Here is a 25148-nt window from a genome sequence, read left to right on the forward strand (position 1 = left end):
TGGAGTCACATACGCTCCCACACCTGGAAGGGAGATTTAAAACACATTTAAAAAGGTACATAATGACACAAACACAGTCAAAGTTAGCAACGGCTTGTGTGTGTGTGTGTGTGTGTGTGTGTGTACCTATCACAGCAGCGGTTGTCCCTCCAGGGCAGCCTACAGTAGAAAGACAGGGCCCGTTGTGTGTGTGTGTGTGTGTGTGTGTGTGTGTGTGTGTGTGTGTGTGTGTACCTATCACAGCAGCGGTGGTCCCTCCAGGGCAGCCTACAGTAGATAGACAGGGCCCGTTGTGTGTGTGTGTGTGTGTGTGTGTGTGTGTACCTATCACAGCAGCGGTTGTCCCTCCAGGGCAGCCTACAGTAGAAAGACAGGGCCCGTTGTGTGTGTGTGTGTGTGTGTGTGTGTGTGTGTGTGTGTGTGTGTGTGTGTGTGTGTGTGTGTGTGTGTGTGTGTGTGTGTGTGTGTGTGTGTGTGTGTGTGTGTACCTATCACAGCAGCGGTGGTCCCTCCAGGGCAGCCTACAGTAGATAGACAGGGCCCGTTGTGTGTGTGTGTGTGTGTGTGTGTGTGTACCTATCACAGCAGCGGTTGTCCCTCCAGGGCAGCCTACAGTAGACAGACAGGGCCCGTTGTGTGTGTGTGTGTGTGTGTGTGTGTGTGTGTGTGTGTGTGTGTGTGTGTGTGTGTGTACCTATCACAGCAGCGGTGGTCCCTCCAGGGCAGCCTACAGTAGACAGACAGGGCCCGTTGTGTGTGTGTGTGTGTGTGTGTGTGTGTACCTATCACAGCAGCGGTGGTCCCTCCAAGGCTGCCTACAGTATACAGACAGGGCCCGTTGTGTGTGTGTGTGTGTGTGTGTGTGTGTACCTATCACAGCAGCGGTTGTCCCTCCAGGGCAGCCTACAGGAGAAAGACAGGGTCCGTTGTGTGTGTGTGTGTGTGTGTGTGTGTGTGTGTGTGTGTACCTATCACAGCAGCGGTGGTCCCTCCAAGGCTGCCTACAGTATACAGACAGGGCCCGTTGTGTGTGTGTGTGTGTGTGTGTGTGTGTGTGTGTGTGTGTGTGTGTGTGTACCTATCACAGCAGCGGTTGTCCCTCCAGGGCAGCCTACAGTAGAAAGACAGGGCCCGTTGTGTGTGTGTGTGTGTGTGTACCTATCACAGCAGCGGTGGTCCCTCCAGGGCAGCCTACAGTAGAAAGACAGGGCCCGTTGTGTGTGTGTGTGTGTGTGTGTGTACCTATCACAGCAGCGGTGGTCCCTCCAGGGCAGCCTACAGTAGACAGACAGGGCCCGTTGTTCCCAGCGCTGGACACAAACAATACGTTGTGTTTCTGAACCGCTTCACCAATCACCTCACAGATCCTCCTGTTGGACAACACAGAGAGGGTTACCAGACAGAGTTACCACACAGAGTTACCAGACACAGAGTTACCACACAGAGTTACCAGACACACAGACAGAGTTACCAGACACACAGACAGAGTTACCAGACACACAGACAGAGTTACCAGACACACAGACAGAGTTACCAGACACACAGACAGAGTTACCAGACACACAGACAGAGTTACCAGACACACAGAGAGGGTTACCAGACACACAGACAGAGTTACCAGACACACAGAGAGGGTTACCAGACAGAGTTACCAGACACACAGAGAGGGTTACCAGACACAGACAGAGTTACCAGACACACAGAGAGAGAGAGTTACCAGACACACAGAGAGGGTTACCAGACAGAGTTACCAGACACACACAGAGTTACCAGACACACAGAGAAAGAGAGTTACCAGACACAGAGAGAGGGTTACCAGACGCAGACAGAGTTACCAGACAGAGTTACCAGACACAGAGAGAGAGAGTTACCAGACACACAGAGAGGGTTACCAGACAGAGTTACCAGACACAGAGACACCAGACACACATAGTTACCAGACACACATAGTTACCAGACACACAGAGTTACCAGACACACAGAGTTACCAGACACACAGAGAAAGAGGGTTACCAGACACAGAGAGAGGGTTACCAGACACAGAGACACCAGACACACATAGTTACCAGACACACATAGTTACCAGACACACAGAGTTACCAGACACACAGAGAAAGAGGGTTACCAGACACAGAGAGAGGGTTACCAGACACAGAGAGAGGGTTACCAGACACACAGACAGAGTTACCAGACACACAGACAGTATAAGCCATCTCTCTCACCCTGAGTTAGGCCAGTGGGTAGCTTCTCCATAGCTGTAGTTAACCAGGTCACATTTATAGTTGATCACCTCTATCATCTAGAGCGAGAGACACGGGGAGAGAGAGAGAGAGAGAGACACGGGGAGAGAGAGACGAGGAGAGAGGGGGAGAGAGAGAGAGAGAGAGAGGCAGAGAGAGAGAGAGATGGGAGAGAGATAGTGAGAGAGAGAGAGAGAGAGAGAGAGAGAGAGAGAGAGAGAGAGAGAGAGAGAGAGAGAGAGAGAGAGAGAGAGAGAGAGAGAGAGAGAGAGAGAGAGAAGAGGAATGTGAATGAATTGATGAATGGAGTGCAGTCTGTTGTGTTTTGATTGACAGCTGCTTCGGGCCTACCGCGCGGATGAGTCCGGTGCCCGTCTCCATGGTGCTGAGGCGCGTATCTCCGATCTTCAACGCCAGGATCTGGGCGCCGGGGGCAATGCCGTTCCGCTCCGGCTCGTCTGGGAAGTGACCTGCTGCTATGCTCGCCACGTGTGTCCCATGAGCCCCTGAACAGAGACACACACCATCAGCTGTAGTCGTCAGGACGCAGGACTAGACTCCTAACAATACCGGGGGGGGGGGGGATCTATGTGAACTCTGACCTCCGCTGGTGACGATGCAGAGAGTGTTTCCTTCGTCGTAGATGTTAACAGAGTAGTTGAGCATCTCAGCGTCTCCCAGAGTAGCAAACTCCTGCTTCTCTCTGTAGGAGGTCAGTACCGTGCAGCGGGACAGGTCTCCAGTCTCTGAGGTATCTACCACAGCCCTGTAGAGAGGAGAGGTTAGAGGTTAGCCTCCCCACTACATCGCAGTGCTTAAAGGGGTCACTACAGACCGGTTCGATACTCGAGGGGTAGAGGGTAGAGGACTACAGAGGTTGAGGCGTCCGCATGCCTCCCAAACAAAACAGTTTGTGCATATATTATATCAACATGGTGTTCGTTTTGGACTTCAGTAAGGGTTTTTTCCGTTGTTCAGGGACACAAGATTTTTTCTTGAGGCAAGCCGAAGTCGGCAGCGCAAAGTCGGTAGGGCAAAGTCGGTAGGGCAAAGTCGGTAGCCCAAAGTCGGTAGCGCAAAGTCGGCAGCGCAAAGTCGGCAGCGCAAAGTCGGTAGGGCAAAGTCGGTAGCGCAAAGTCGGTAGGGCAAAGTCGGCAGCGCAAAGTCGGCAGCGCAAAGTCGGTAGGGCAAAGTCGGTAGGGCAAAGTCGGCAGGGCAAAGTCGGCAGCGCAAAGTCGGCAGGGCAAAGTCGGTAGCGCAAAGTCGGTAGGGCAAAGTCGGTAGCGCAAAGTCGGTAGGGCAAAGTCGGCAGCGCAAAGTCGGTAGCGCAAAGTCGGCAGCGCAAAGTCGGTAGGGCAAAGTCGGCAGGGCAAAGTCGGCAGGGCAAAGTCGGCAGCGCAAAGTCGGTAGGGCAAAGTCGGTAGCGCAAAGTCGGTAGCGCAAAGTCGGCAGCGCAAAGTCGGTAGGGCAAAGACGGTAGCGCAAAGTCGGTAGCGCAAAGTCGGCAGCGCAAAGTCGGCAGCGCAAAGTCGGTAGGGCAAAGTCGGTAGCGCAAAGTCGGTAGGGCAAAGTCGGCAGCGCAAAGTCGGCAGCGCAAAGTCGGTAGGGCAAAGTCGGTAGGGCAAAGTCGGCAGCGCAAAGTCGGTAGGGCAAAGTCGGTAGCGCAAAGTCGGTAGGGCAAAGTCGGTAGCGCAAAGTCGGTAGGGCAAAGTCGGCAGCGCAAAGTCGGCAGCGCAAAGTCGGCAGCGCAAAGTCGGTAGGGAAAGTCGGCAGCGCAAAGTCGGTAGGGCAAAGTCGGTAGCGCAAAGTCGGTAGCGCAAAGTCGGTAGGGCAAAGTCGGTAGCGCAAAGTCGGTAGGGCAAAGTCGGTAGGGCAAAGTCGGCAGCGCAAAGTCGGCAGCGCAAAGTCGGTAGCGCAAAGTCGGTAGGGCAAAGTCGGCAGCGCAAAGTCGGCAGGGCAAAGTCGGCAGCGCAAAGTCGGCAGCACAAAGTCGGCAGCACAAAGTCGGCAGCACAAAGTCGGTAGTCAAAGTCGGTAGCGCAAAGTCGGTAGCGCAAAGTCGGTAGCACAAAGTCGGCAGCACAAAGTCGGTAGTCAAAGTCGGTAGTCAAAGTCTACGCCCCTTCGTCTGTGATTGGTCAACAGTAAGGATTCTTCAGTAAAGTCTGTTGTCATTCAACGAGACACGACTCGTTTTCATGTAGAAATACACGAAACATCTTAGTTCAATGTAAAACTGACTAAGATCTCTTCATGGCAGATTTATAGAGGCATCTTAGTCTGAACTCATCTCTGTGGAGGAAGTGTATACTGGCTACGGCATCTCTAAATGGACAAACAGTACTATTGCCTCTTTTTTTCAGTTTTTTCAAGCGAAGGTCTTTTAAAAAAGGGAGGTCGTTCGGGTTCACCTAGCTGACTTTGGCTAGCAGCCAGCCGAACTGGGGCCTGCTGACGCCTTTAGGGGTTAGAGGTTACTTGGTAGGGGTCAGAGGTTACTGGGTAGGGGTCAGAGGTTACTTGGTAGGGGTCAGAGGTTACTTGGTAGGGGTCAGAGGTTACTGGGTAGGGGTCAGAGGTTACTTGGTAGGGGTCAGAGGTTACTGGGTAGGGGTCAGAGGTTACTGGGTAGCAGTTTAGGTGGTAGAGTGATAAGGATGCATAAAGACAGGTCTCCACTCTCTAAAATGTCCACTACAGCCCTGGTGGGATGAACACAGATGGATAAGACAGGTCTCCACTCTCTAAAATGTCCACTGCAGCCCTGGTGGGATGAACACAGATAGATAAGACAGGTCTCCACTCTCTAAAATGTCCACTGCAACCCTGGTGGGATGAACACAGATAGATAAGACAGGTCTCCACTCTCTAAAATGTCCACTGCAGCCCTGGTGGGATGAACACAGATAGATAAGACAGGTCTCCACTCTCTAAAATGTCCACTGCAGCCCTGGTGGGATAAACACAGGACGGATAAGACAGGTCTCCACTCTCTAAAATGTCCACTGCAGCCCTGGTGGGATGAACACAGGACGGATAAGACAGGTCTCCACTCTCTAAAATGTCCACTGCAGCCCTGGTGGGATGAACACAGGACGGATAAGACAGGTCTCCACTCTCTAAAATGTCCACTGCAGCCCTGGTGGGATGAACACAGGACGGATAAGACAGGTCTCCACTCTCTAAAATATCCACTGCAACCCTGGTGGGATGAACACAGGACGGATAAGACACGGGGGGGGGGACAAAAATACTCTCCTCGCTACAAACGGAGGAATGCAGGAAGGAGGGACTGAAAAGGGATTTGATCCAGTAGACGATGCACCTCCTACCTCCAGGTGTCTCCGTCGTTCCACAGCAGACAGTCGTAGACTGGACCCGGGTCGTTGTACTTCTTCTCCAGAGACGCCAGTATCTCTGTCTGACACAGCAGCTCCTCCTTCTGCAGCTTCTCAGACTGATAAAACAATGGACAGACATGAGGGAACAAAATGTATATTTTTTTTAAACACTAGTTTACACACACATTTCATGTGCTCAGGATTGATAAATCACACACTGGGGGATACAAACTGTTAACGTTTAAACTGCTATTTTCATCGTACAATAACGAGAATTCACAATTCAGATATAGTCCAGGGTAGGACCCAATGTACTGTATATAAACCATTGGTAGGACCCAATGTACTGTATATAGACCATTGGTAGGACCAGACCCAATGTACTGTATATAAACCATTGGTAGGACCCAATGTACTGTATATAAACCATTGGTAGGACCCAATGTACTGTATATAAACCATTGGTAGGACCCAATGTACTGTATATAAACCATTGGTAGGACCCAATGTACTGTATATAAACCATTGGTAGGACCCAATGTACTGTATATAAACCATTGGTAGGACCAGACCCAATGTACTGTATATAAACCATTGGTAGGACCAGACCCAATGTACTGTATATAAACCATTGGTAGGACCCAATGTACTGTATATAAACCATTGGTAGGACCCAATGTACTGTATATAAACCATTGGTAGGACCCAATGTACTGTATATAAACCATTGGTAGGACCCAATGTACTGTATATTAACTATTGGTAGGACCAGACCCAATGTACTGTATATAAACCATTGGTAGGACCCAATGTACTGTATATAAACCATTGGTAGGACCCAATGTACTGTATATAAACCATTGGTAGGACCCAATGTACTGTATATAAACCATTGGTAGGACCCAATGTACTGTATATAAACCATTGGTAGGACCCAATGTACTGTATATAAACCATTGGTAGGACCCAATGTACTGTATATAAACCATTGGTAGGACCCAATGTACTGTATATTAACCATTGGTAGGACCCAATGTACTGTATATAAACCATTGGTAGGACCCAATGTACTGTATATAAACCATTGGTAGGACCCAATGTACTGTATATAAACCATTGGTAGGACCCAATGTACTGTATATAAACCATTGGTAGGACCCAATGTACTGTATATAAACCATTGGTAGGACCAGACCCAATGTACTGTATGTAAACCATCGCTCGGGGGCAATACAGTTCAGTCTACCACGGTCCTGGCTACCTACCAGACGGGGCAGGTCAGTCTACCACGGTCCTGGCTACCTACCAGACGGGGCAGGTCAGTCTACCACGGTCCTGGCTACCTACCAGACGGGGCAGGTCAGTCTACCACGGTCCTGGCTACCTACCAGACGGGACAGGTCAGTCTACCACGGTCCTGGCTACCTACCAGACGGGGCAGGTCAGTCTACCACGGTCCTGGCTACCTACCAGACGGGACAGTTCAGTCTACCACGGTCCTGGCTACCTACCAGACGGGACAGTTCAGTCTACCACGGTCCTGGCTACCTACCAGACGGGCAGGTCAGTCTACCACGGTCCTGGCTACCTATCAGACGGGGCAGTTCAGTCTACCACGGTCCTGGCTACCTATCAGACGGGACAGTTCAGTCTACCACGATCCTGGCTACCTACCAGACGGGACAGTTCAGTCTACCACGATCCCGTCAGAGACTTTCATAGGGAATCACCACTACAGTGGTAGATCATTTTCAAATTAACGTGTATTTGTCACGTGCGCCGAAAACAACAGGTAGACCTTACACCTTACGGGCTCTAACCAACAGGTAGACCTTACGGGCTCTAACCAACAGGTAGACCTTACGGGCTCTAACCAACAGGTAGACCTTACGGGCTCTAACCAACAGGTAGACCTTACGGGCTCTAACCAACAGGTAGACCTTACGGGCTCTAACCAACAGGTAGACCTTACGGGCTCTAACCAACAGGTAGACCTTACGGGCTCTAACCAACAGGTAGACCTTACGGGCTCTAACCAACAGGTAGACCTTACGGGCTCTAACCAACAGGTAGACCTTACGGGCTCTAACCAACAGGTAGACCTTACAGGCTCTAACCAACAGGTAGACCTTACAGGCTCTAACCAACAGGTAGACCTTACACCTTACAGGCTCTAACCAACAGGTAGACCTTACACCTTACAGGCTCTAACCAACAGGTCAAAACTAGGTATTTAGGTGAACAAAAGTTAACCAAAGAAATAAAAACCACAGTAAAAAGGTTTTCTGCAGTTGTCCCTTGGCTCGTTGTCCCTCTCCTCCATGTTCTCACTACATGGGACTTCCATGTCCCACTTCTCATCGACGTGACGGCTCGTTGTCCCTCTCCTCCATGTTCTCACTACATGGGACTTCCATGTCCCACTTCTCATCGACGTGACGGCTCGTTGTCCCTCTCCTCCATGTCCTCACTACATGGGACTTCCATGTCCCACTCCTCATCGACGTGACGGCTGGTTGTCCCTCTCCTCCATGTTCTCACTACATGGGACTTCCATGTCCCACTCCTCATCGACGTGACGGCTGGTTGTCCCTCTCCTCCATGTCCTCACTACATGGGACTTCCATGTCCCACTCCTCATCGACGTGACGGCTGGTTGTCCCTCTCCTCCATGTCCTCACTACATGGGACTTCCATGTCCCACTTCTCATCGACGTGGCGGCTCGTTGCAGTGATGTATGACTGCGTGTTATAGACGTCCAACCATCTGTTAACGCCACGCATGGTGTTTGACAGCTTGCGCTTCGTATTTGCAGAGAGATCATTGTATAATTTCTCCATCTAGGCCACCAGGGTTCTCCATCACGGTATCTAGTAGTCTGGTTCTAGATATGTCATCAGGGTAATTTCTCCATCTAGGCCATCAGGGTTCTCCATCACGGTATCTAGTAGTCTGGTTCTAGATATGTCATCAGGGTAATTTCTCCATCTAGGCCATCAGGGTTCTCCATCACGGTATCTAGTAGTCTGGTTCTAGATATGTCATCAGGGTAATTTCTCCATTTAGGCCATCAGGGTTCTCCATCACGGTATCTAGTAGTCTGGTTCTAGATATGTCATCAGGGTAATTTCTCCATTTAGGCCATCAGGGTTCTCCATCACGGTATCTAGTAGTCTGGATCTAGATATGCCATCAGGGTAATTTCTCCATCTAGGCCACCAGGGTTCTCCATCACGGTATCTAGTAGTCTGGTTCTAGATATGTCATCAGGGTAATTTCTCCATCTAGGCCACCAGGGTTCTCCATCACGGTATTTAGTAGTCTGGATCTAGATATGCCATCAGGGTATTGAAGCAGACATCCCTCTACCATTTGCAGTTGATATGCTGAGTGACAGACAGGGTGGAATGAGCTCGCCTGGCTGAGTGACAGTGTGGGTAGAATGAGCTCGCCTGGCTGAGTGACAGTGTGGGTAGAATGAGCTAGCCTGGCTGAGTGACAGTGTGGGTAGAATGAGCTAGCCTGGCTGAGTGACAGTCTGGGTAGAATGAGCTCGCCTGGCTGAGTGACAGTGTGGGTAGAATGAGCTCGCCTGGCTGAGTGACAGACAGGGTGGAATGAGCTCGCCTGGCTGAGTGACGGTGTGGGTAGAATGAGCTCGCCTGGCTGAGTGACAGACAGGGTGGAATGAGCTCGCCTGGCTGAGTGACAGACAGGGTGGAATGAGCTCGCCTGGCTGAGTGACGGTGTGGGTAGAATGAGCTAGCCTGGCTGAGTGACAGACAGGGTGGAATGAGCTCGCCTGGCTGAGTGACAGTGTGGGTAGAATGAGCTCGCCTGGCTGAGTGGCAGACAGGGTGGAATGAGCTCGCCTGGCTGAGTGACAGTGTGGGTAGAATGAGCTCGCCTGGCTGAGTGACAGTGTGGGTAGAATGAGCTCGCCTGGCTGAGTGACAGTCTGGGTAGAATGAGCTCGCCTGGCTGAGTGACAGTCTGGGTAGAATGAGCTCGCCTGGCTGAGTGACAGTGTGGGTGGAACTGTCGCCTGGCGACCAGAGCAGGAAGCAAAACTCTGTAGTCTGCCTCCAAATGAATTTACAAGACCAATACATTTTTGTAATATTTTTCATTAATATATTTGATTACCATCTGTTCTTCACTCATTTTAATGATAAAGTACCAACTTGACAACATGTCAGATTTTCAAGGTCTGAATCTCAGAGCCAAATTCAAGATACTTTAATAAGCAGCTTATCCGAACACTGTTTACTGCAAACAGGAAGCATGTTTTGGAATGTTTTTAATTCTGTACAGGCTTCCTTCTCTTCTCTCTGTCATTTAGGTTCGTATTGTGGAGTAACTACAATGTTGTTGATCCATCCTCAGTGTTCTCCCATCACAGCCATTAAACTCTGTAAAATGTTTTAAAGTCACCATTGGCCTCATGGTGAAATCCCTGAGCGGTTTCCTTCCTCTCCGGCAACTGAGTTAGGAATGACGCCTGTATCTTTGTAGTGACTGGGTGTCATGGTGAAATCCCTGAGCGGTTTCCTCAGACCATAACAAAAGGGTTGAATACTTATCGGCTCAAGATATTTCAGCTTTTCCCAGTATGATGATGATGAAGACCTGTTAGTGACATTTTTAACCCCAGAAATATATAATTAAATAAAATTATTTTTGGTTAGGGATTGTTTCTAACTTTCAACAATCCCAATGTTGTTTAAACATTTATACCTCTAATGCACACGTTGTTTACGTACACACCACATTTACCCATGAGCAGAGAGATTAACTGACCTGTTAGGGGAGAGGTCAAAGTGTTACCTGTGAAGGGGAGGGGAGAAGTCAAAGTGTTACCTGTAAGGGGGCGGGGAGAAGTCAAAGTGTTACCTGTAAGGGGGCGGGGAGAAGTCAAAGTGTTACCTGTAAGGGGGCGGGGAAAGGTCAAAGTGTTACCTGTAAGGGGGAGGGGAAAGGTCAAAGTGTTACCTGTAAGGGGGCGGGGAGAGGTCAAAGTGTTACCTGTGAGGGGTAGGGGAAAGGTCAAAGTGTTACCTGTGAGGGGACGGGGAAAGGTCAAAGTGTTACCTGTGAGGGGGAGGGGTGTGCAAGGTCAAACTGTTCTGCACGGCGACTAGCTTCAGCCAGAGCTGCTCTGTGTGCTGGATCCCACATTTTCTCCTTCCGCTCTTTCTGTTGGTCAACACATCAACACAGACATCCCTCTGTCAACACATCAACACAGACAACCCTCTGTCAACACATCAACACAGACATCCCTCTGTCAACACATCAACACAGACATCCCTCTGTCAACACATCAACACAGACATCCTTCTGTCAACACATCAACACAGACATCCCTCTGTCAACACAGACATCAACACAGACATCCCTCTGTCAACACAGACATCCCTCTGTCAACACATCAACACAGACATCCCTCTGTCAACACAGACATCCCTCTGTCAACACAGACATCCCTCTGTCAACACAGACATCCCTCTGTCAACACAGACATCCCTCTGTCAACACAGACATCCCTCTGTCAACACAGACATCCCTCTGTCAACACAGACATCCCTCTGTCAACACAGACATCACTCTGTCAACACAGACATCCCTCTGTCAACACAGACATCCCTCTGTCAACACAGACATCCCTCTGTCAACACAGACATCCCTCTGTCAACACAGACATCCCTCTGTCAACACATCAACACAGACATCCCTCTGTCAACACATCAACACAGACATCCCTCTGTCAACACATCAACACAGACATCCCTCTGTCCACACATCAACACAGACATCCCTCTGTCCACACATCAACACAGACATCCCTCTGTCAACACAGACATCTCTCTGTCAACACATCAACACAAACATCCCTCTGTCAACACAGACATCCCTCTGTCAACACAGACATCCCTCTGTCAACACAGACATCCCTCTGTCAACACAGACATCCCTCTGTCAACACAGACATCCCTCTGTCAACACAGACATCCCTCTGTCAACACATCAACACAGACATCCCTCTGTCAACACATCAACACAGACATCCCTCTGTCAACACGTCAACACAGACATCTCTCTGTCAATACAGACATCTCTGTCAACACAGACATCCTTCTGTCAACACAGACATCCGTCTGTCAACACAGACATCCCTCTGTCAACACAGACATCCCTCTGTCAACACAGACATCCCTCTGTCAACACATCAACACAGACATCCTTCTGTCAATGTGTTCGTTGGTCAACATAAGCATACACTATTTATACACAAAAGTATGTGGACACCCCTTCAAATTAGTGGATTCGGCTATTTCTGTTGCTGACAGGTGTATAAAATCGAGCACACAGCCATGCAACCTCCATAGACAAACATTGGCAGTAGAATGGGCCTTACTGAAGAGCTCAATGACTTTCAACGTGGCACCGTCATAGGATACCACCTTTCCAACAAGTCAGTTCATCAAATTTCTGCCCTGATAGAGCTGCCCCGGTCAACTGTAAGTGCTGTTATTGTGAAGTGGAAACGTCTAGGAGCAACAACGGCTCAGCCGCAAAGTGGTAGGCCACACAAGCTCACAGAACGGGACCGCAAAGTGCTGAAGCGCGTAGCGTGTAAAAATCGTCTGTTCTCAGTTGCAATACTCTCTACCGAATACCAAACTGCCTCTGGAAGCAACGTCAGCACAACAACTGTTCGTCGGGAGCTTCATGAAAGGAGTTTCCGTGGCCGAGCAGCCGCACACAAGCCTAAGATCACCATGCGAAATGCCAAGCGTCGGCTGGAGTGGTGTAAAGTTCGCAGCCATTGGACTCTGGATCAGTGGAAACACGTTCTCTGGAGTGATGAATCACGCTTCACCATCTGGCAGTCCGACGGATGAATCTGGGTTTGGCGGATGCCAGGAGAACGCTACCTGCCCAGAATGCATATTGACAACTGTAAAGTTTGGTGGAGGAGGAATAATGGTCTGGGGCTGTTTTTCATGGTTCGGGCTCCTTAGTTCCAGTGAAGTGAAATCTTAACGCTACAGAATACAATGACATTCTAGACGATTCTGTGCTTCCAACTTTGTAACAACAGTTTGGGGAAGGACCTTTCCTGTTTCAGCATGACAATGCCCCCGTGCACAAAGAGAGGTCCAAACAGAAATGGTTTGTCGAGATCGGTGAGGAAGAACTTGACCGTGCTTCTACACCTGCATCGCTTGCTTTTGGGGGTTTTAGGCTGGGTTTCTGTACAACACTTTGAGATATCAGCTGATGTATGAAGGGCTATATAAAATAAACTTGATTTGATTTGACTGGCCTGCAAAGAGCCCTGACCTCAACCCCATCGAACACCTTTGGGATGAATTGGAACGCCGACTGCAAGCCAGGCCTAATCGCCCAACATCAGTGTCCGACCTCACTAATGCTCGTGGCTGAATGGAAGCAAGTCCCTACAGCAATGTTCCAACATCTAGTGGAAAGCCTTCCCAGAAGAGTGGAGGCTGTTATAGCAGCAAAGGGGGGGACCAACTCCATATTAATGACTTCCCAGAAGAGTGGAGGCTGTTATAGCAGCAAAGGGGGGTCCAACTCCATATTAATGACTTCCCAGAAGAGTGGAGGCTGTTATAGCAGCAAAGGGGGGTCCAACTCCATATTAATGACTTCCCTGAAGAGTGGAGGCTGTTATAGGAGCAAAGGGGGGTCCAACTCCATATTAATGACTTCCCTGAAGAGTGGAGGCTGTTATAGCAGCAAAGGGGGGACCAACTCCATATTAATGACTTCCCTGAAGAGTGGAGGCTGTTATAGCAGCAAAGGGGGGTCCAACTCCATATTAATGACTTCCCTAAAGAGTGGAGGCTGTTATAGCAGCAAAGGGGGGTCCAACTCCATATTAAAGCCTTCCCTGAAGAGTGGAGGCTGTTATAGCAGCAAAGGGGGGTCCAACTCCATATAAATGACTTCCCAGAAGAGTGGAGGCTGTTATAGCAGCAAAGGGGGGGACCAACTCCATATTAATGCCCATGATTTTGGAATGAGATGTTGGACAAGCAGGTGTCCACATACTTTTGTTGTGTATATCAACGTGCAAATTGTTGTAACTTGACCACACAAATCCACTCCATACCTGGATTCTCTCTCGGAGAGCTTTAGGGAACAACTCGTATCCATTTTTGATCCCAACGTGGTACTTTCCCGATGGATTATCCCAGGTCTGTGGGATCTGAGGAGAGAGAGACGTGTTTATGTAACTACAGACTAACAGTCTGTACAGTGACAGAGACATGTGTTTATGTAACTACAGGTTAACAGTCTGTAAAGTGACAGAGAGAGAGACATGTGTTTATGTAACTACAGGCTAACAGTCTGTAAAGTGGCAGCGTGACCAGGAAGTGGCAGCGTGGCGAGGATAGCGTACCTCGAGCGTCCTCCCAGACAGCCCGGTCACCGCTCCGTCTTTAGGTTCCACCACCGTCGCCATGTTGACATCTCCACTGCCCGTCGTATCGATGATGTCAACGATCTTCGGCTTCCCCTCCGTCGTGGTCTGAGGGAGAGAGGAGACAGATGTTGAAGAATATAAAATACACACACTATCTGACCGAAAACCACCACAACACAACACAACACAACACACACACACACACACACACTATCTGACCAAAAACCACACACACAACACACACACACAGAACCCCCCCTCACTCACACACACACACGTGTTTCCACAATGAGTACACCTTGACATACTGGTGACACAGTGCAACTAAACCTGACTGATATCTCCAGGCCATCAGACTGATAAACAGCTTCTATCTCCAGACCATCAGACTGATAAACAGCTTCTATCTCCAGGCCATCAGACTGATAAACAGCTTCTATCTCCAGACCATCAGACCGATAAACAGCTTCTATCTCCAGACCATCAGACCGATAAACAGCTTCTATCTCCAGACCATCAGACCGATAAACAGCTTCTATCTCCAGACCATCAGACTGATAAACAGCTTCTGTCTCCAGACCATCAGACTGGTAAACAGCTTCTATCTCCAGACCATCAGACTGGTAAACAGCTTCTGTCTCCAGGCCATCAGACTGGTAAACAGCTTCTATCTCCAGGCCATCAGACTGATAAACAGCTTCTATCTCCAGACCATCAGACTGATAAACAGCTTCTATCTCCAGACCATCAGACTGATAAACAGCTTCTATCTCCAGACCATCAGACTGATAAACAGCTTCTATCTCCAGGCCATCAGACTGATAAACAGCTTCTATCTCCAGACCATCAGACTGATAAACAGCTTCTATCTCCAGACCATCAGACTGATAAACAGCTTCTATCTCCAGACCATCAGACTGATAAACAGCTTCTATCTCCAGGCCATCAGACTGATAAACAGCTTCTATCTCCAGGCCATCAGACTGGTAAACAGCTTCTATCTCCAGGCCATCAGACTGGTAAACAGCTTCTATCTCCAGGCCATCAGACTGGTAAACAGCCATCACTAACTCAGAGAGGCTGCTGCCAACATGGAGACCCAATCACCGGCCACTTTAACAAATGGATCACTAGTCACTTATAATAATGCCACTTTAATAAAGTTTACATATCTCACATTACTCATCTCATATGTATATACTGTATTTTATACCATCTATTGCACCTTGCCTATACCACTCAGCCATCGCTCATCCATATATTTATATGTACATATTCTCATTCACCCCTTTAGATTTGTGTGTATTAGGTAGTTGTTGGGGAATTGTTAGATTACTTGTTAGATATTACTGCACTGTCGGAACTAGAAGCACAAGCATTTCGCTACACTCACATTAACATCTACTAACCACCTGGTATAGACCTACACATAGAGACTGGTATAGACCTACACATAGAGACTGGTATAGACCTACACATAGAGACTGGTATAGACCTACACATAGAGACTGGTATAGACCTACACATAGAGACTGGTATAGACCTACACATAGAGATGTCAGTATGTAACCAACTGGTATAGACCTACACATAGAGATGTCAGTATGTAACCAACTGGTATTGACCTACACATAGAGATGTCAGTACGTAACCAACTGGTATTGACCTACACATAGAGATGTCAGTATGTAACCAACTGGTATAGACCTACACATAGAGATGTCAGTATGTAACCAACTGGTATTGACCTACACATAGAGATGTCAGTATGTAACCAACTGGTATTGACCTACACATAGAGATGTCAGTATGTAACCAACTGGTATAGACCTACACATAGAGATGTCAGTATGTAACCAACTGGTATTGACCTACACATAGAGATGTCAGTATGTAACCAACTGGTATTGACCTACACATAGAGATGTCAGTATGTAACCAACTGGTATAGACCTACACATAGAGATGTCAGTATGTAACCAACTGGTATAGACCTACACATAGAGATGTCAGTATGTAACCAACTGGTATAGACCTACACATAGAGATGTCAGTATGTAACCAACTGGTATAGACCTACACATAGAGATGTCAGTATGTACCCAACTGGTATAGACCTACACATAGAGATGTCAGTATGTAACCAACTGGTATAGACCTACACATAGAGATGTCAGTATGTAACCAACTGGTATAGACCTACACATAGAGATGTCAGTATGTAACCAACTGGTATTGACCTACACATAGAGATGTCAGTATGTAACCAACTGGTATTGACCTACACATAGAGATGTCAGTATGTAACCAACTGGTATTGACCTACACATAGAGATGTCAGTATGTAACCAACTGGTATTGACCTACACATAGAGATGTCAGTATGTAACCAACTGGTATTGACCTACACATAGAGATGTCAGTATGTAACCAACTGGTATTGACCTACACATAGAGATGTCAGTATGTAACCAACTGGTATTGACCTACACATAGAGATGTCAGTATGTAACCAACTGGTATAGACCTACACATAGAGACTGGTATAGACCTACACATAGAGATGTCAGTGTGTAACCAACTGGTATAGACCTACACATAGAGACTGGTATAGACCTACACATAGAGATGTCAGTATGTAACCAACTGGTATTGACCTACACATAGAGATGTCAGTATGTAACCAACTGGTATTGACCTACACATAGAGATGTCAGTATGTACCCAACTGGTATAGACCTACACATAGAGATGTCAGTATGTAACCAACTGGTATAGACCTACACATAGAGATGTCAGTATGTAACCAACTGGTATAGACCTACACATAGAGATGTCAGTATGTAACCAACTGGTATAGACCTACACATAGAGATGTCAGTATGTAACCAACTGGTATTGACCTACACATAGAGATGTCAGTATGTAACCAACTGGTATTGACCTACACATAGAGACTGGTATAGACCTACACATAGAGATGTCAGTATGTAACCAACTGGTATTGACCTACACATAGAGATGTCAGTATGTAACCAACTGGTATTGACCTACACATAGAGATGTCAGTATGTAACCAACTGGTATAGACCTACACATAGAGATGTCAGTATGTAACCAACTGGTATTGACCTACACATAGAGATGTCAGTATGTAACCAACTGGTATTGACCTACACATAGAGATGTCAGTATGTAACCAACTGGTATTGACCTACACATAGAGATGTCAGTATGTAACCAACTGGTATTGACCTACACATAGAGATGTCAGTATGTAACCAACTGGTATTGACCTACACATAGAGATGTCAGTATGTAACCAACTGGTATTGACCTACACATAGAGATGTCAGTATGTAACCAACTGGTATTGACCTACACATAGAGATGTCAGTATGTAACCAACTGGTATTGACCTACACATAGAGATGTCAGTATGTAACCAACTGGTATAGACCTACACATAGAGATGTCAGTATGTAACCAACTGGTATAGACCTACACATAGAGATGTCAGTATGTAACCAACTGGTATTGACCTACACATAGAGATGTCAGTATGTAACCAACTGGTATTGACCTACACATAGAGATGTCAGTATGTAACCAACTGGTATTGACCTACACATAGAGATGTCAGTATGTAACCAACTGGTATTGACCTACACATAGAGATGTCAGTATGTAACCAACTGGTATAGACCTACACATAGAGATGTCAGTATGTAACCAACTGGTATTGACCTACACATAGAGATGTCAGTATGTAACCAACTGGTATAGACCTACACATAGAGACTGGTATTGACCTACACATAGAGATGTCAGTATGTACCCAACTGGTATTGACCTACACATAGAGATGTCAGTATGTAACCAACTGGTATTGACCTACACATAGAGACTGGTATTGACCTACACATAGAGATGTCAGTATGTACCCAACTGGTATTGACCTACACATAGAGATGTCAGTATGTAACCAACTGGTATTGACCTACACATAGAGATGTCAGTATGTAACCAACTGGTATTGACCTACACATAGAGATGTCAGTATGTAACCAACTGGTATAGACCTACACATAGAGATGTCAGTATGTAACCAACTGGTATAGACCTACACATAGAGATGTCAGTATGTAACCAACTGGTATAGACCTACACATAGAGATGTCAGTATGTAACCAACTGGTATAGACCTACACATAGAGATGTCAGTATGTAACCAACTGGTATTGACCTACACATAGAGATGTCAGTACGTAACCAACTGGTATAGACCTACACATAGAGACTGGTATAGACCTACACATAGAGATGTCAGTATGTAACCAACTGGTATAGACCTACACATAGAGATGTCAGTATGTAACCAACTGGTATAGACCTACACATAGAGATGTCAGTATGTAACCAACTGGTATTGACCTACACATAGAGATGTCAGTATGTAACCAACTGGTATAGACCTACACATAGAGATGTCAGTATGTAACCAACTGGTATTGACCTACACATAGAGATGTCAGTATGTAACCAACTGGTATTGACCTACACATAGAGATGTCAGTATGTAACCAACTGGTATAGACCTACACATAGAGATGTCAGTATGTAACCAACTGGTATAGACCTACACATAGAGATGTCAGTATGTAACCAACTGGTATTGACCTACACATAGAGATGTCAGTATGTAACCAACTGGTATAGACCTACACATAGAGATGTCAGTATGTAACCAACTGGTATTGACCTACACATAGAGATGTCAGTATGTAACCAACTGGTATTGACCTACACATAGAGATGTCAGTATGTAACCAACTGGTATAGACCTACACATAGAGATGTCAGTATGTAACCAACTGGTATAGACCTACACATAGAGATGTCAGTATGTAACCAACTGGTATTGACCTACACATAGAGATGTCAGTATGTAACCAACTGGTATTGACCTACACATAGAGATGTCAGTATGTAACCAACTGGTATTGACCTACACATAGAGATGTCAGTATGTAACCAACTGGTATTGACCTACACATAGAGATGTCAGTATGTAACCAACTGGTATAGACCTACACATAGAGATGTCAGTATGTAACCAACTGGTATTGACCTACACATAGAGATGTCAGTATGTAACCAACTGGTATAGACCTACACATAGAGATGTCAGTATGTAACCAACTGGTATTGACCTACACATAGAGATGTCAGTATGTAACCAACTGGTATTGACCTACACATAGAGATGTCAGTATGTAACCAACTGGTATTGACCTACACATAGAGATGTCAGTACGTAACCAACTGGTATTGACCTACACATAGAGATGTCAGTATGTAACCAACTGGTATTGACCTACACATAGAGATGTCAGTATGTAACCAACTGGTATTGACCTACACATAGAGATGTCAGTATGTAACCAACTGGTATAGACCTACACATAGAGATGTCAGTATGTACCCAACTGGTATTGACCTACACATAGAGATGTCAGTATGTAACCAACTGGTATTGACCTACACATAGAGATGTCAGTACGTAACCAACTGGTATTGACCTACACATAGAGATGTCAGTATGTAACCAACTGGTATAGACCTACACATAGAGATGTCAGTATGTAACCAACTGGTATTGACCTACACATAGAGATGTCAGTATGTAACCAACTGGTATAGACCTACACATAGAGATGTCAGTATGTAACCAACTGGTATAGACCTACACATAGAGATGTCAGTATGTAACCAACTGGTATAGACCTACACATAGAGATGTCAGTATGTAACCAACTGGTATTGACCTACACATAGAGATGTCAGTACGTAACCAACTGGTATTGACCTACACATAGAGATGTCAGTATGTAACCAACTGGTATAGACCTACACATAGAGATGTCAGTATGTAACCAACTGGTATTGACCTACACATAGAGATGTCAGTATGTAACCAACTGGTATAGACCTACACATAGAGACTGGTATTGACCTACACATAGAGATGTCAGTATGTAACCAACTGGTATAGACCTACACATAGAGACTGGTATTGACCTACACATAGAGATGTCAGTATGTAACCAACTGGTATAGACCTACACATAGAGACTGGTATTGACCTACACATAGAGATGTCAGTATGTAACCAACTGGTATAGACCTACACATAGAGACTGGTATAGACCTACACATAGAGATGTCAGTATGTAACCAACTGGTATAGACCTACACATAGAGATGTCAGTATGTAACCAACTGGTATAGACCTACACATAGAGATGTCAGTATGTAACCAACTGGTATTGACCTACACATAGAGATGTCAGTATGTAACCAACTGGTATAGACCTACACATAGAGATGTCAGTATGTAACCAACTGGTATAGACCTACACATAGAGACTGGTATAGACCTACACATAGAGACTGGTATTGACCTACACATAGAGATGTCAGTACGTAACCAACTGGTATTGACCTACACATAGAGATGTCAGTATGTAACCAACTGGTATAGACCTACACATAGAGATGTCAGTATGTAACCAACTGGTATAGACCTACACATAGAGATGTCAGTATGTAACCAACTGGTATTGACCTACACATAGAGATGTCAGTATGTAACCAACTGGTATTGACCTACACATAGAGATGTCAGTATGTAACCAACTGGTATAGACCTACACATAGAGATGTCAGTATGTAACCAACTGGTATAGACCTACACATAGAGATGTCAGTATGTAACCAACTGGTATTGACCTACACATAGAGATGTCAGTATGTAACCAACTGGTATTGACCTACACATAGAGATGTCAGTATGTAACCAACTGGTATTGACCTACACATAGAGATGTCAGTATGTAACCAACTGGTATTGACCTACACATAGAGATGTCAGTATGTAACCAACTGGTATTGACCTACACATAGAGACGTCAGTATGTAACCAACTGGTATAGACCTACACATAGAGACGTCAGTATGTAACCAACTGGTATTGACCTACACATAGAGATGTCAGTATGTAACCAACTGGTATTGACCTACACATAGAGATGTCAGTATGTAACCAACTGGTATTGACCTACACATAGAGATGTCAGTATGTAACCAACTGGTATAGACCTACACATAGAGATGTCAGTATGTAACCAACTGGTATTGACCTACACATAGAGATGTCAGTATGTAACCAACTGGTATTGACCTACACATAGAGATGTCAGTATGTAACCAACTGGTATTGACCTACACATAGAGATGTCCGAGTCAGAGAGAAACCTTTGGTCTTTAGCAGAGGGCTGAGTGGTGTAGCTAGGAAGCTCTGACAGACAGACAGCCCGACAGACAGACAAGGCAGACAGACAGGGCAGACAGAAGCTAGACAGGGCAGACAGAAGCTAGACAGGGCAGACAGAAGCTAGACAGGGCAGAAAGAAGCTAGACAGGGCAGACAGACAGGGCAGACAGAAGCTAGACAGGGCAGACAGACAGGGCAGACAGAAGCTAGACAGGGCAGACAGACAGACAGAAAGTAGCTAGACGGGACAGACAGGAAGTAGCTAGACAGGACAGACAGTACAGAAAGTAGCTAAACAAGACAGAAAGTAGCTAGACAGGGCACAGACAGACAGACAGAAAGTAGCTAGACAGGGCAGACAGACAGAAGCTGGACAGGGAAGACAGGACAGGGCCTCTACAGTTGGGTGAAGGCTGTCAACAGATGTTCGATCCTGTTTCCATCAGCGTGCCTCCGTTCTAAGTTCAACTCACCCAGTTCCACCACACTAGTCACAGCAACTCACTAGCTAGTCATTGAAACATTTCAAATAAAACATGTCAGTAACAATAACAATCAATTTTTGTCTGAGGCTATGGGGGGAAATATTAGCACTATAGTTCGGCCAAATCAATGGGCTGTCAGTATTTTATTGTGTAGCTAACTAGGACATTCTGTTCTGATGGTTTGCTATATGATCTTAGCTTGTTAAGTTAGCCATCTACGCTAAACTAAGCTAGCTTACCGACAGACCCGGGGACTGTCATGTTAAAAAAAAAGGCGTCAGCCGCTTGCTTGCTAAAATCCTTGTAGGTTAGTTTAACAGTAGTTTCTAACAAGTTTTACTAGCTAGATTGGAGCGACAGGGTAGTGCCGGTAAAAATTTCGCTAGCTAGTCGTTACTGTACAATTCTAATGAATGAGGCCTAGTAGTGTGTAATAGCACCGGGGTAAATTTACCTGCATCCCCGGGGCCCCTGGGTCCACGCCAGTGTCGAGGATAGCGATGAGAACACCCCGTCCATCGTACTCCGGGAACCTAGTGAGAAAAGACGCTGCGCCGGTCTCTTTTTTAGGGAGCAACCCGTGGAAGGGGAACGGTTCTTCGATAGAATGAGCAGCCATGATCGGACAGAGTAACAATGAAAACAATAACAGAGAAATAGGGGAAGACCGATACCAAAGACAGTATAGTTTGGGGAAAACGTGCGGCCACAGTGAAGAGAGACCGGGAAGGACTTTTTAAAGGGACAGTACACTATTTAGAACAATCAAATGCGTCAAGGAGTCATACTCAAAAGTTGTCTAATGACACTTAAATTAAGTCAATAGCAACGAAAGAAGTCATTATGTAGCTATTTAATACACTGCCTATAGCTAATTGTTTAAAAACAGAAGTGGTATAGGTTAACTTGTCTTTGTTCAAGGTTTATACGTGGACTATTAAATAGTTAGGAAACAATTTTCTGGTCAGTGTTTCCATGGGACCCTAATTAGTGGGACACAGGTAAAAAAAAATGTGTTTAAAACCAAATAATGGTGAATAAATTAAAATGATCAGTTCCATTCTGCTTAATGGGGTAGCTCTCCCATAGACACCAATACATTAGCAGCCGAGGCTGGTCTGCTTGGTTCATTGACCCTATAGGAACCCCCCCAAAAAATGAGGGGAGTGGGATGTTTTGCTTCCTCTTCTGTCTCTAATAAAAAAGCCCCGTAAAGGCTCTGCATGGTCAATCCAGCATCTGAAGTGGCAGAACAGCATTTACCCTGGAAACAGCCTCCGCAGACATCAGGACTTTCATTCTTCTTCTTGTGCTTAGCGGAGCAGAGCTATCCTGAAGGAAGTTGTCAAGGAAGTGAATGTATGTTTATACAGGACTTCCTGCCCCCCCACCTACTTTCAACCAATCATGTCAATGCAGAGCTAGAGTATTCAGACCCCTTCAGTTTATCCACCACATGTTGTTACGTTACAGCCTTATTTTCCCCCCTCATCAATCTACACATCATACCCCATAATGACACAGCAAAAATGTATTAAAAATAAAAATCGGAAATATCACATTTACATAAGTATTCAGACCCCTTCAGTTTATCCCTCACATGTTGTTAGGTTACAGCCTTATTCTAAAATGGGTTAAATAGTTTTTTCCCCCCTCATCAATCTACACATCATACCCCATAATGACACAGCAAAAATGTATTAAAAAAAAAATCGGGAAATATCACATTTACATAAGTATTCAGACCCTTTACTCAGTACTTTGTTGAAGCACCTTTGGCAGTGATTACAACCTCGAGTCTTCTTGGGTATGACGCTACAAGTTTGGCACACCTGTATTTGGGGAGTTTCTCCACTTCTTCTCTGCAGATCCTCTCAAGCTCTGTCAGGTTGGATGGGGAGAGTCGCTGTACAGCTATTTTCAGGTCTCTCCAGAGATGTTAGATCGGGTTCAAGTCTGGGCTCTGGCTGGGCCGCTCAAGGACATTCAGAGATTTGTCCCGAAGCCACTTCTGCGTTGTCCTGTTGGAAGGTGAATGTTCGTCCCAGACTGAGGTCCTGAGTGCTCTGGAGAAGGTTTTCATCAATGATCTCTCTGTACTTTGTTCTGTTCATCTTTGCCTCGATCCTGCCTAGTCTCCCAGTCCCTGCCGCTGAAAAACATCCCCCTCAACATGATGCTGCCACAACCACCATGATTCACCGTAGGGATGGTGCCAGGTTTCCTCCAGGCGTGACGCTTGGCATTCAGGCCAAAGAGTTCAATCTTAGTTTCATCAGACCAGAGAATCTTGTTTCTCATGGTCTGAGAGTCTTTATGTGCCTTTTGTCAAACTCCAAGCGGGCTGTCATGTGCCTTTTACTGAGGAGTGGCTTCTGTCTGGCCACTCTACCATAAAGGCCTGATTGGTGGAGTGCTGCAGAGATGGTCGTCCTTCTGGAAGGTTCTCCCATCTCCACAGAGGAACTCTGGAACTCTGTCAGAGTGACCATCGGGTACTTATGTAAATAAGGTATTTATGTTTTTTATTTTCAATACATTTGCAAAAAAAATTGAAAAAACTGTTTTCACTTTGTCATTATGGGGTATTGTGTGTAGATTGATGAGGAACATTTTGTTTTAATCCATTTTAGAATGAGGCTGTAACGTAACAAAAAGTCAAGGGGTCTGAATACTTTCCCGAATGCGCTGTATATGGAGCCCTCCACGTCGTTACAACATCTGAGAGGCGTACCATACCGTACGGAGCCCTCCACGTCGTTACAACATCTGAGAGGCGTACCATACCGTACGGAGCCTCCACATCGTTACAACATCTGAGAGGCGTACCATACCGTACGGAGCCTCCACATCGTTACAACATCTGAGAGGCGTACCATACCGTACGGAGCCTCCACATCGTTACAACATTTGAGAGGCGTACCATACCGTACGGAGCCCTCCACATCGTTACAACATCTGAGAGGCGTACCATACCGTACGGAGCCTCCACATCGTTACAACATTTGAGAGGCGTACCATACCGTACGGAGCCTCCACATCGTTACAACATTTGAGAGGCGTACCATACCGTACGGAGCCCTCCACATCGTTACAACATTTGAGAGGCGTACCATACCGTACGGAGCCTCCACATCGTTACAACATTTGAGAGGCGTACCATACCGTACGGAGCCCTCCACATCGTTACAACATTTGAGAGGCGTACCATACCGTACGGAGCCCTCCACATCGTTACAACATTTGAGAGGCGTACCATACCGTACGGAGCCCTCCACATCGTTACA

General features: G+C 46.4%; 1 protein-coding gene across 3 annotated transcripts in view; it reads right to left on the reverse strand.

Annotated features, from left to right (window-relative positions):
- Positions 1 to 22930, reverse strand: part of tpp2 (tripeptidyl peptidase 2) — an 84347-nt gene extending 61417 nt beyond the window's left edge. The window contains exons 1-10 of one of the 3 annotated variants that reach the window (XM_071330998.1): positions 22316 to 22930; positions 14017 to 14145; positions 13726 to 13821; positions 10674 to 10778; positions 5573 to 5697; positions 2843 to 3006; positions 2592 to 2746; positions 2223 to 2299; positions 1243 to 1370; positions 1 to 23 (exon numbers count right to left, since the gene is read on the reverse strand). The exon at positions 1 to 23 is cut by the window's left edge and continues 226 nt beyond it. In XM_071330998.1, coding sequence (XP_071187099.1) covers positions 1 to 23; positions 1243 to 1370; positions 2223 to 2299; positions 2592 to 2746; positions 2843 to 3006; positions 5573 to 5697; positions 10674 to 10778; positions 13726 to 13821; positions 14017 to 14145; positions 22316 to 22480 — 1167 coding nt within the window. In that variant the 5' untranslated portion in view covers positions 22481 to 22930. The remainder of the gene's footprint in view (positions 24 to 1242; positions 1371 to 2222; positions 2300 to 2591; positions 2747 to 2842; positions 3007 to 5572; positions 5698 to 10673; positions 10779 to 13725; positions 13822 to 14016; positions 14146 to 22315) is intronic. The other 2 variants (XM_071331000.1, XM_071330999.1) reach the window with 2 other exon arrangements.
- Positions 22931 to 25148: the final 2218 nt, after the last annotated feature.

The sequence above is a fragment of the Salvelinus alpinus genome, chromosome 10 (genome assembly GCF_045679555.1).
Source record: "Salvelinus alpinus chromosome 10, SLU_Salpinus.1, whole genome shotgun sequence".
Lineage (NCBI taxonomy): Eukaryota > Metazoa > Chordata > Actinopteri > Salmoniformes > Salmonidae > Salvelinus > Salvelinus alpinus.